At 36.3% G+C, this 12,875-nt stretch overlaps 1 protein-coding gene across 2 annotated transcripts; it reads right to left on the bottom strand.

Annotated features, from left to right (window-relative positions):
- Positions 1-8,968: 8,968 nt before the first annotated feature.
- Positions 8,969-12,238, bottom strand: LOC144648928 (adenosine receptor A3-like). 2 transcript variants are annotated; one of them, XM_078508377.1, is made up of 3 exons: positions 12,156-12,238; positions 11,997-12,048; positions 8,969-10,671 (listed from the first exon to the last, which is right to left on the bottom strand). In XM_078508377.1, exon 3 carries the CDS (start codon positions 10,628-10,630, stop codon positions 9,737-9,739), a length of 894 nt encoding a protein of 297 aa, XP_078364503.1. In that variant the 5' UTR covers positions 10,631-10,671; positions 11,997-12,048; positions 12,156-12,238; the 3' UTR covers positions 8,969-9,736. The 2 variants fall into 2 exon arrangements, with proteins under 2 accessions (XP_078364503.1, XP_078364504.1); XM_078508378.1 differs by lacking the exon at positions 12,156-12,238 and having other exon boundaries at positions 11,997-12,077.
- Between the last annotated feature and the right edge of the window lie 637 nt (positions 12,239-12,875).

Here is a 12,875-nt window from a genome sequence, read left to right as displayed (position 1 = left end):
GCCAACTTTGACTACTGTAAATGGCCACTGGTATATATCATTTGGTCAAAATATTTACATGTTTAGAAACCTTTGTTATTGGTCTTTACACCAGAAAAGTTTCAGCTCTGGGAATCCAATATTTCTCCGTCAGTAAAATAAAATGTCATGGCATATTAGCGAGTTGGATTTTATGCAAATTACAAGGTTAAAATGCATTTCGGCAATGAAATCACTAACAAGAATAAAACATTCACCGCTACTTATCCTTGTTTATGCTGCTGAGCATTTGCTGACGATATCACTTCAACTTCCAGTGTCCCGTTGAGTCCTTTGACGAAATATATCAAGTGATGATGAACTTGTATGAGCTAAACCAACGGCCACCACTTGTCAATAAACTCGACAACAGGAAATTTGAGATATCCACGAATTGACATCTGTGCGGCGCTGATTTCCCGGTTTTCATCGCTCCCTTTAGACGTATTTTGAAAACATGGTAAACTATGCGCTCCAAGCTGCAAACTTATCAGTTTTTTATCGATACATTGACAACTTCCAGGAGAATTATTTGTTTAGGAATGAGTGAGCGGAGAAATGGGACTGACCTTTGGATTGACCCCCGCGCCGTCACGTTACTTCCTTCTGTCACGCGCGGAATTAAAAATGTAAAAATTGAAAAAGCGACATATCACATACACAATACTTCTTTTAAAAAGATCATAACATTACACTTTTCTAGATTGCGAAAAAATAGGATAGCCTATTTATTAGGATTTTCACCGTTAAACAATTACAATGTGTTTTAAATACATCTGAAAGTAAAAAGAATATAAACTTAAATCAATGTTGTGATTATCTTCTGTACCTCACTTAGCTTCACTTCGACTCACTTCTGCTTTCGAAAAAGTATTTACTACCTTCATTGGTCGTGTTGAGTCGGAAAATACATAAAATTCATGTCTGTTGCTTCAAATATATATTTCCAGTCTTACTGTCCTATTTCCCGTTTCACATTTGGCCAGATTTTTTTTTTCATTCGCATTTGTCAGCAATGTTCAGAGTCCTACAAGGTGTGAAAACATTAAGGAATTCATTTCTTGATTAGTCTCCCTCGCAGCCGTTTTTAGTGTCGTCACGCAGACTATTTCTTGATATGCCACGCAGACTATTTCTTGATATGCCTCTATCAGGTTACAAACTCCATGTTTAAACCGTTAATCTAACGTCCATTTTTGTGATGCAACACGTAAATATGATAGCCCTGTCCGCGCCAGCAGGGGTAAATAGGCATGGTGTGTAGTTTTTCGCCCTAAATTTTTTATATGTATATGAAATTATTTTATTACAGATAAATGATATGGGCATGTAGTTCTTTGCCCTAAATTTTTTTATATGTATATAAAACTATTTTACGACAGGGCGCTTATTTTTTTTTTTTTGAAAAACGACCAAATGTTCAAAACAAAACTTTAATAAATATTAGTAGAAACTCAGCTGTGTTCTATTGGAAATCCGCGAATCTGATTGGTTCTCCCACTGTTTTCTATTCGCCGATAGAAAACAGTCGCGCGCGCGTGTAGCTCTTTAAGCGGTAAATTTTCTTGATTTTTGTCTTTAAAGTGCACAATATTGTAGGTTTTGGACTGCAATCCTTTAGAGTTTCTACTAAAACAATTAGACTACTCGCCTTCGTTTTCTATGAGCTATAGTCAACTCGGCTGCGCCTCGTTGACTATTTGCTCATAGAAAACTCGGGCTCGTAGTCTAATTGTTAATTAAAATAACTACCAATAACAGAAACTATATGACAGTAATAAATTGTATAAAATAATTGTTCATTTTAGCAGTAAATATATACGGTACGGTACGGAACGGTAGATGTTCACACTAGCTATGCAACGCTTTTGAGTGATATACCTGATTGAAGAAACGTTGACCCGTAAAAAGCTTAAACTATGAACGATAAGACCGAATGGGATTATGGGTAGAAAGCATTGGTAAGCTTAGTAGTATTCCATTTATTTATAATCAAGGTAATATTTTCAATTTTTCTATAAAAGCATGATTTATGCAACCTGTCGTATGGTTGTGTTCATTCTGTCACAGAAGACGATTACTTCTTCCGATTTCCCAGTAAACATTTGGGTCGCATCGTTTATCGTTTAGGCTTTTCACGGGTCAACGTTTCTTCAATCAGGTGTATACTATGGAATATCTCACGAGTCACTTGTATTTTCTCGTTACACAAACGAGCCTTTAGCAAGTGACAAGTGGGATACCACGTGACAAGCGGGATATTCCAAAGAATACCACGAGAAAGTGTTGTGTAACTATTTTATACCATGCCATAGAAAATACGCTTACTAAATTTCATCGGGAATAGCAGCGCACGATGGGAAGGTTGAGTTGAATACCGTCGAATATACAATGGCTTTCCTGAATTCTGATTGGCTGTATTTTCTATGGCATGGTATAAATGATTTATCTTTTCAATGTCGATGACTTCAGTAGGGCAGTTATCCACAATATTGACGCTTATAAAAATGAGGGCGCTTATAAGAATGGGGGTGCTTATTAGAACGGGGGCGCTTATAGAAATGAGGGCTCTTATCAGAATAGGGTCGCTTATTAGAATGGGGGCGCTTATTGGAATAGGGACACTTGAAAAAATGAAAGCGCTTATTAGAATGGGGGCGCTTATAGTTGAATAGTTGTAGGACTGGTCAATCTTAAGTGCTCATTTGCGAGACATTGGTCGGGGCGGAGGAGGTCCACAGAGAATCTCGAAAATGCCTTCTCCTTCATTTTGTGCTGATATGTATTTTACAGCAACTAGACTATAAAATTTTATAAAAAGGAATTGCGCCAATTTTCACTCATTCCGGCGCATGCGATTTTGCGTATGTAGAAGGCTCCCTAGTTTGCCCCCGACAGGAAAACTAAATTTCCAACATAGTGTTTGATTTTGTTGGGCTATTTCTTGTGGCTATTTTGGAGTTTGCCCCCGCAGACAAAAAAAGCTAGGTACGGCCCTGTAAGAAACGTTGCAAAATGCTCTCTTTTTTATCGTAAATTTTCAAAATACGAACAGGGCGAAAAAGTTATAGGCCCGGGCCTAGGGGCCTATTATTTGTTTAGCATGTTTTGAATAAAAAATCGAACGCGCGGGTTTCTTTTTCACACCTTGTAGGGCTCTGAACATTGCTGACAAATGCGAATGAAAAAAAATCTGGCCAAATGTGAAAAGGGAAATAGGACAGTAAGACTGGAAATATATATTTGAAGCAACAGACATTAATTTTATGTATTTGCCGACTCAACACGACCTATGAAGGTAATAAATACTTCTTCGAAAGCAGAAGTGAGTCAAAGTGAAGCTAAGTGAGATACAGAAGATAGTCACAACATTGATTTAAGTTTATATTTATTTCCCTTTCTGATGTATGTAAAAAAACATTGTAATTGTTTAACGGTGAAAATCCTAATAAATAGGCTATCCTATTTTTTCGCAATCTAGAAAAGTGTAATGTTATGATCTTTTTATAAGAAGTATTGTGTATGTGATATGTCGCTTTTTCAATTTTTACATTTTTAATTCCGCGCGTGACGGAAGGAAGTAACGTGACGGCGCGGGGGTCAATCCAAAGGTCAGTCCCATTTCTCCGCTCACTCATTCCTAAACAAATAATTCTCCTGGAAGTCGTCAATGTATCGATAAAAAACTGATAAGTTTGCAGCTTGGAGTGCATAGTTTACCATGTTTTCAAAATACGTCTAAAGGGAGCGATGAAAACCGGGAAATCAGCGCCGCACAGATGTCAATTCGTGGATATCTCAAATTTCCTGTTGTCGAGTTTATTGACAAGTGGTGGCCGTTGGTTTAGCTCATACAAGTTCATCATCACTTGATATATTTCGTCAAAGGACTCAACGGGACACTGGAAGTTGAAGTGATATCGTCAGCAAATGCTCAGCAGCATAAACAAGGATAAGTAGCGGTGAATGGTTTATTCTTGTTAGTGATTTCATTGCCGAAATGCATTTTAACCTTGTAATTTGCATAAAATCCAACTCGCTAATATGCCATGACATTTTATTTTACTGACGGAGAAATATTGGATTCCCAGAGCTGAAACTTTTCTGGTGTAAAGACCAATAACAAAGGTTTCTAAACATGTAAATATTTTGACCAAATGATATATACCAGTGGCCATTTACAGTAGTCAAAGTTGGCCATATTTTGTCCTTCGTCGGTGAGACACAAATGGCGACTGAATTAATACGCCCAGTTCAAAAGCTACAAATAACAATTTGAGAAAATTATTACACGACTTTAAAGTGTAAGGGTAATATAATATTTGTGCCAAGTTTCGTTTTAATAGGATAGTTTTAACGCCTCCGATGTTTTCACAAAGAAGTGTGAAAATTTGATTCTTCAAAGCGGCGAAAACGGCCATTTGCATCCAAATTTCAAACACTTCAAACTTTTGAAATTTCGCCTGTAAAATAAAACGCTGAAACTTAAAACTATTTTTCCTCGAATAAGTTCACCTAAAGCAATGTTTTGGCGAAATGAAAAAAATTCGATTATTTCCGAATGTCTTTCAGTTCTCCAAACTCTCCGAATATAGCTCTTAAATATTGTTTGACATAAGATTAAAATAAAAATGAATAGCTACGGCAATGCAAGCCATATACGACAAGAATGTTCATTTCTAATGATATTTTGTGCTAACAAGTTCTGACATGGAGTGAATTAAACTTAATATTTTTTTTTGGTCTTAGAGAAATGAAAATATCAAATTTATAATCTTCCCCAGGCTCGAAATCTCAAGTCTCCTTACTACGTGCTGCGCATTTCTTTTAATGTTAGTTCTGAGAACATCAGTTTACATCAGTTTGGTGGGGAGCAGGGATGGCGCAGCGGCGAGACGCTTGTCTCCCACCAATGTGGCCCTGATTCGTATCCTGGACCCGGCGTTTTTTGTGGGTTGAGGGTAAAATGTTGAGGGTTTACAAATGTTGGCGATTTCTTTTGCAAAAAAAAAGTAGAATACGTAAAAAATCAGAGCCACATGGTAATCTTTTTATGATATAAGGGTTAAAGATTGATGTGAGCACTTTGCAGGCAAATTAAACGCACGCACTGGCTGTACGAAAAAAATTACGAGAAAATCAAATTCCCCAGTGAATTTTCTGGCAAGCTAGCTTACTCTGCGAAGAAAATTTGAAAAATGTTTAACATGCATTTTTACTATTTGCAAGTGAAAACTGGCATTGTTGGATAAAGTTGCTGTTTTAATTGGTTGCAAATGTACTACAGTATAGCCTTCTATCTGTTCTATATTGATAGACGCGGAGGAAATATACAGAGTCTTTCGCAAATGGTCAAATTGCAGCTGTACAAGGGCGATGTACAAGGGGGGTGGTGGTGGTAGTGGTCGTTGGGGGGTGGGGGTGGGGGCTGGGGTTTGATGAAATTCCGCGGAATTTTCTCGTATTTTTTTAAAGACGATTTTACTCTATGTTGCTTACACTTTAAGTAGCTTATCATTCATCTTTTGGGGAAATTTTGATTTTTCAACTGTGTGTCCATGGTTTGGCATTCCTACGACAATCAGATAATTTCATGCAGGTTTGGCCATCACCAATCAATCTATAGATAGCCATCTTTGGCTATCTATTTTGACAACTTGTCAATTTATCCAGTGTCTTTTCTAGGAAAATCGCAAACTTCGTATGATTTTACTTTTCATAATTATTCTGGCTTGATTTTGCATTAATTACCGTTTTTTTCACCATCCAAGAAAATTGTGAAATTTAAATATGGCGGTTCCAAAATGGCCGATATAATGACGTCACAACGAACAAAAATTGGGTATCTTATAAAGCAAGCTTAGGGTTTTCTAGTCCATGTAAACTTGTTTTGCTGTACCTGCTGGTCCATCAACCCCCCTAGCTGGGCTAGAAAGCGTTCAGTAACGTTTTCAATTTCCCATACAAGCACCGCTATGTCGTTGGTGGATTTCGATCCTTGTTTGTGTATCTTTCCAGATGATTGCTAACATAATAAAAATATAAATCCGCACTGGTAAAGAAGTTTTCTTATCAGATAAATTTTCTGCATCACCTACACTCTACAAGTGACAAATTTAGTCCAAATCGGACATTTTAAACGCACTGCCGACAAACTTTGTCCAGGGCAAAAACTGGAATATTCAAAAAAACAAAAAGGCACTTTTCTTGTCAGTGATGCAGCCATTGGAAGTTACAGAAGCCGGGAGTCATGAAACTGAATTTTCTCTTAAATGGTAAATTCATAAATCTATATTTTTATTTTAAGAAAATTAATCACCCCTAGCCTAGGCCATGGCCTGATGGCCTACCCCATGGCAAACCTCACGGTTTGTACTTACCCGTTTTTCCCATCTGTAGCTTATTTAACATGCTGGATCCAAAATCGTGTGACCTCGATGGCTATGAAACTGAAAACTGCAAGCAGTCCGCGGTAAATTTTTTTTTTATTTTATTTTTATTTTTTATTATTGCAACACACTCACAAAGAAAATACATCACAAAAAAGTAAACAATACAGCTACTTACAGACTAATTGCATACAAAACTTAAGATAAAATAACTTACACTTATTTTGCACTTGTCATGTAATATATACAAAGTAATACAAAGACAAATAAAGGGAAATATACACAGGAAATAAAGTAATATGAGGGCTATGCATTAGATTAATATTTGAACATATTACAACTTTGTTATTATTCTTACTTTTTTTTTTTTTTTTTTTTTTTTTTTAGTGCGAGCAAAGTTATCTATTTTTTATTAATTGTGCAATAAGATACCCGGAGAAAGTTATTCAGTCATTGTTTGAAAATGAGAGCAGTTTTCTAATTTCCATTGAACAGTGACTTTACTCACGAATTCATTGACAGAGAGTTTTTTCTCCAGACATTTAGAAGCATAGATATATTGTTTGGCCAAGATGATGAGGAAGTCTAATCTGCGCTTTATGGGACTGGAAAGCCCTTCAGACAGATGCGATATGTCATGAAGAGCAATTTGTTTATTGGATAAAATGATCGGAGTATCTTGACAATGATTAAACCAAAATAAAATTTGTGAATAAAAGATTACAGAATCATTACAGTCAATAAAGGTATGTTCAATTGAGTCCAAACTAGAACAAAAAATACATTTGTCGTCGTTGGCTAGATGGTAACGTTTGAGTTCTTTCTTCGTAACAGTTATTCTATGCAAGAAACGAAAACCGAATTGACGCAGTTTGTTATCTTTAGTTGATCGGTATATTGCTTGAAACTTTTCACTCCAGTTAGTAAAATTTTCAGGAAATCTTTCCTGCCACTTTTGTACACCACTTGGAATAATAAAACTGTGATTGGTTACTAGTTGGTAATAATTTTTGCAGCGTGCTACAGCTAGGTTAATCGAGGTTTCAGTTGAGGAGATGAAAGCGGAGTTTGATGAGAGATCGCGTGAAGGTATTAATGTTTGTGCAGCTTTCCTTTTAAGATGAGATGAGATGGCTGCAATGAGCTGGAAATAATACATGTAATTTGTTGTAATGTTGAATTTATTACTAAACTCTTCGTAAGATAAGAAATTGCCATTAGGATTTAACACATCCTGCACAAAAACAACTCCACGTTCAAGCCATGATTTCCAAAATAAAGTAGCATTTTCTATAGTTATCGACTTGTTGTTCCAGATAATAAATTCACCATTTGGGAAAATGTTGGTTATGCTCTTGAGTTCTTGAAAGTGTTGGAGAAGTTCTCGATAGAAGAGGGGCAGACCCTTATCTAACAGTGCCACATTATAATTGCATTTGAGGAGAAGCGGAAGGCCACCATAATTTCGGAAGTAGTAGTTCGGTATTGCCTTCCATTTATCACAAGAATTTCCTAGGAGCCTACCAATCCAGGCCAGGCGCAAAGATTTAACTAACATATTGAAGTTGACGAAGTTAATTCCCCCTTCTACAACTGGTTGGTACATTACAAGTCTTTTTATTTTATCCTTCCTATTTTTCCACAGAAAAGCGAAAAGATTCTCCTGAACAGTTTTAATGACCGCTTCTGGGACAGTCAGCATAGATGCTGCATACACCAACTGTGACACACCTAAAGCTTTCGCCAGCAAAGATTTGCCATAAATTGTGAGATCTCTTGAGAGCCATAAATTCACCTTTGAATAAAAGTTTTCTTCGATACATTTGTTTGTGTTATAGGATAAGTGGACTCCAAGAATTTTAATAGGTTCTTTTGTGGCTTTAAAATCAAGTATCTTCTGGTTGCTGTCTTTCATAGAGCCTATCCACATTGCTTTTGTTTTTTTCTTGTTTAATTTCAGTCCTGAAATAGTTCCAAAACAATCCAAAATTTTTAAGTATGGTTTAAGAGATGTAGCATTTTTTGTTATTAAAGTAGTATCGTCGGCAAACTGTGAAATCTTAACCTCCTGTTCGTCTGGAAGAGAGATACCTTTGCAGTTTGAGTCTTGGCGTATTTTTAAAGCTAGCAGTTCAACAGCAAGGATAAAGAGAAACGGACTCAAAGGGCGGACTCAAAGGGCAGCCTCCGCGGTAAATAGAACCGATAATTTCTAACCCACTACCTTCTACCCCACTTTCTATCTCAACCTTCGTGTTGTCCTGCGAGACGTATTTATAGTTTGCAAGGCAAAATAAGATATTTCAAAAACGTCAAAAACTAAACATGTGATAACATTCTTTAATTTTATTGGATTTTGCTATTTACAACACAAAACAGGATCAAAGCTGTGTTACAACATCAAATATAATATACTTAAACACATATAAAGTAAAGATAAATAACAACATAGCGTTGTATATGGGATCAACCATAAAGTCAAGTACAGGACTGAGCTTACATTACATAACTTTGTTATACAGTAACATTATGAACATTGTATTGTACTACTGTATTTTCTCGATTAAACGCCCCCGGCGTTTGTTTCAAACTTGACCCAATAGAGCCGGCGTTTATTTGATTCCAGCGGTTTTGGTTAAGTCCTATGTTTCTCAGAAATCATTTTCATTCATTATTTTTGACAGCCATATATTATGTAGACATCATTTCCAAAGCACGTTACATCTTGAATAAGTGTTATAGGGGGTTCTTTTCAAATATAGCTTGGAGACCCCGCCGGCGTTTAATTTAGAATATACGGTATTTACATAACTTTCCCCTCGTAAAATAAATTTATAGTATTTTACAATTTAAGTTACAGACACAAATAGCGCATTTTTCCAAGTCTTAATAACGCCGAATCCGGAAGATGTTTGATAACATCGATTATGTTTACTTAAATTGAACACATTCCATTTGCCTTTAGGGTTAGTATGGGATATTATTTTCTTCCTTAAAGTTAATAAAAAAGCACAGTGCTGAAATGAAGTAAACTTATTATACAAAAAGCACTCCTTAATTTTTTTTCCTAACATGGCCATTAATTAAGTATAAGTGAATCTGCAGATGATTATTGATCTTTCTTCATTGTAAACGTTGCTATAAAGGACCCAATTAGAAGAGGCGCGTCTGGGAACCTCTGAACTAACTAAAACATTATTAATTAAAAAATATTACTGCGTCACATATATAAAGCACCACAAGACTTGAATAAGTGGGTTATCATGATTCAGTGTGTTTAGCTAACAGGGACAACACAAATTAAAACTTCATGTTTTTTGACATCTGTTTTACATGTCACGCAGAGGAATAGCTGCAGCTTGGTTCAGCTGCTGCGATCGTTTGCGAAAGAGTGAAGCCAGAGCTCTTCTAAACTCTGGTATTCGGATGACATAAACGATAGGATTTACAAGCGAGTTTGCATGAAATGAAACAACCAGTGCCCAATTTAAACGTGTAAATGCTAATGTGGACAACGAACTAAAAATATCAGATGAAAAATAGAGAAAGTTGCTAACTACATATGGGAGCCACAATAGCAGAGACACGAATGTCACGATCAGCAATGTCATGGTCAGTTTTCTTTCTCTACTGGCTGCACCATGGTGTTGAGGCTGCGCTCCACAACGGACTTTAATAACAATGGACGCGTAAGAAATACAAATAATCAACAGGAAAATTGAATTAAAGGAATTCCATAAGTAAAAATAATAACTCCGTTCTTTGAATTCCGTTAGAACCGTAAAAGCAATTGATAACAACCCAGCTATAACCCAACCGATTGCAATTATTAACCCGTAGACTTGTTCCTGAATGACACGATGTCTGAACGGCCAAAACGTCGCATGAAAAAACCGTTCTATTGAAATCGCAGTCATGTTGGTTAGAGATGCAACAGAAAACAAAAAAGACAGTGTATATAGTATATATTTTGCCCATTGTTCAGTTACGTTGTAATTCCATACATTGCATCGTGTTCCAACCAAGTAGAATAGATTATACGTAGCAAATCCTCCTGCCAACATATCTGCAACCGCCAAATTTATAACCAGGTACGTGCTACGCTTACGGAGATGACGATTTTTTAGAAAAACAATTATTGTAATGACGTTAAGTGTTACTATGGCGACGGAATCGGTTAAGCCCACGGCAAGCCAGGCTATACATTCAGGAAACGAAAACATCTAGAAAATTCGATTTGCTGTTGGTAGTAGTTCCTGTCTATCTGTTGAGAGAAAACAATATCTCTGAAATTTTTTTATACTTCCGTTTAATAACTGTATGAGAATTAACGGCTAACAGTTAAAAGAATAACAATGAATGAATCTCGCCCCAGTAAATAAACCCCTTCAGGTGGCTGGTATATTTAACAATTATTCAACAAGCGTGCGTTGGATATGAGATGGTAGATAGCCAATAAGCGCGTAGCGCAGAGTTGGCTATACCAATCTCATATCCAACATGCTTGAGGGGAATAATTTTTTTACCGGGCTACCGGGCTGGAATTTTGTTGCTATTATGTGGCGAATTTCAGCCCGGGCTGAACACTATTAAAACTGAATAATTATCGTGGCCGTCATTTTCTTTCTTTAAAAACCACCAATGCGCATCCATAAGCTCATTTTCAGCCCGGGCTGAAATTGAAAACGCGATTACATGAGGTTTTTCAGCCCGTTTGCTCGGGCTTGAAATTTCAGCCCGGGCTATTATTCGACACGGGATGAAACTATCCTCATGTAATCGTAAATGTATTTTTAAGAAGATTTGTTCAGGAAGCCGGGCTGAAATCTCAGCCCGGCAAACTGGGCTGAAATTTTAACCCGGGCTAAAATTCTCCATGTAATCAGGCTCTTAACCACGAAAAATTCCGCGTCTCTTTCGTAAGCAAAACTATAACAGGATCGCGAAACTATATTCGATTGCTAGAAAGCAGATAATTTACTGTGCTCTCAAGTAATTTTTTCTTGCCATGAGTTACACTTGCCCTGTTTCAAGATTACTATTTTTGTCGTACCGTAGACATTCAGTTTAACTCATTGCGACAGACGCAAGCCATCAATGCATTTTCTCTACTTTAATTTCATGTTCATCTTTTTACGCAGACTCGAACCTCAAGCTTTGATGCATTTCGTAAGTTCTATTTCGCGTTCGTATACTTAAGCTTATGGAATACAATAAAATAACAAAGGAAAGCAAAAAGTCTGTTATAAACAACACCGCCAAAGTCTTCGACGACTAAGCCTTGCTTTTTGCAGCTGCTGAATTTAAAGCTTTTCTTTCTTGACCGTTTTGTTTATGAACATTTTTTGTTAGTTTGAGTTGCATTCCACCCTTATACGTTTAGTTGATCTATATCTCAACATTATTTTAATCGCCGATAAAGCGTCGTATCTACCTTAGATCACTGCGGAAAAGTATGGACGGGTTGCGCGTGCGAAAAAAGTCGAACCAGCTATCTAGGCAAGGCTAGTAAAATTACGTGCAACCCCATAACTTAAAAACAGAAAAAAAACCCTATCGAAAATAAGTTTCAAGCAGACATCAACCTACTGGTCAGTGGGAATTCCTTACAGTGGACAGTCTTGCTAACGAACAAATTGCACTGCAAGGAAAAGCATTACATGTAAATAACTTAGAACAAAACCGCAACAAAAAGTATAAATAAATTGTTAGTGAACATCTTTTATTATTGTAACTAACTAGTCTTACCTTTTTTACGGCAATAGATTTAACATTTCTTTTAGATAACTTGTTTATTAATTAGAAAGAGCTAGCCTTTAACGGAGCAAAACAAACTGCTAAAATGATTATCAATTCGGAGTGTTAAATAAATTTGGGTTGACAATATGTCAACACATTTGACGTGTTTACACAGTTTTCTTTCTTTCCGTGTATTTTAATAACCATCATTGACATACTAATAAAGCTCATCATCGTAATTCCTATCCAGGCGCGGAGTTCTCTGTTGATCATAGAAGATGGCTGAAATCTAGGCTAGTTCGTAAAATATTTACTATATTATGTATAAAATTATTGTAAGGTTAATAGGATTAACTTGTGCATGGGTGAGCTGCTAAAAAAACGCATTGCGCATGTATAAATTATGCTTTTTGGAGTTAAAAGCAAGAAAATATTAGAACAAGGCAAGTTAAAGTTAGTGAAGCAATTAACTTATAAGCTATAGAAATCGTTTTACTTTTGAGTTTAAATTCAACAGCATCGTTAGTAAAGCGCATCGCTTTATCGGTAATATAATTTCCCATTTTTGCATTTTTGCACCCTTATTAAATACGTGATTGAACTTTTTTGGTAAACACAACGCTCCCACACATTTTGACAATTTAATATAGAAGAAAAACCTAGGTAAAGAGGAAATAAAAGGTTTCTTTTTCGGACATTCTGATTGGTTGAAAAAACTCGGCTTATGAC

The sequence above is a fragment of the Oculina patagonica genome, chromosome 4 (genome assembly GCF_052425735.1).
Source record: "Oculina patagonica isolate OP01 chromosome 4, crgOcupat, whole genome shotgun sequence".
NCBI classification, from domain to species: domain Eukaryota; kingdom Metazoa; phylum Cnidaria; class Anthozoa; order Scleractinia; family Oculinidae; genus Oculina; species Oculina patagonica.
Note: the sequence above shows the minus strand (reverse complement) of the source record. Positions and strands in the feature narration are given on the sequence as shown.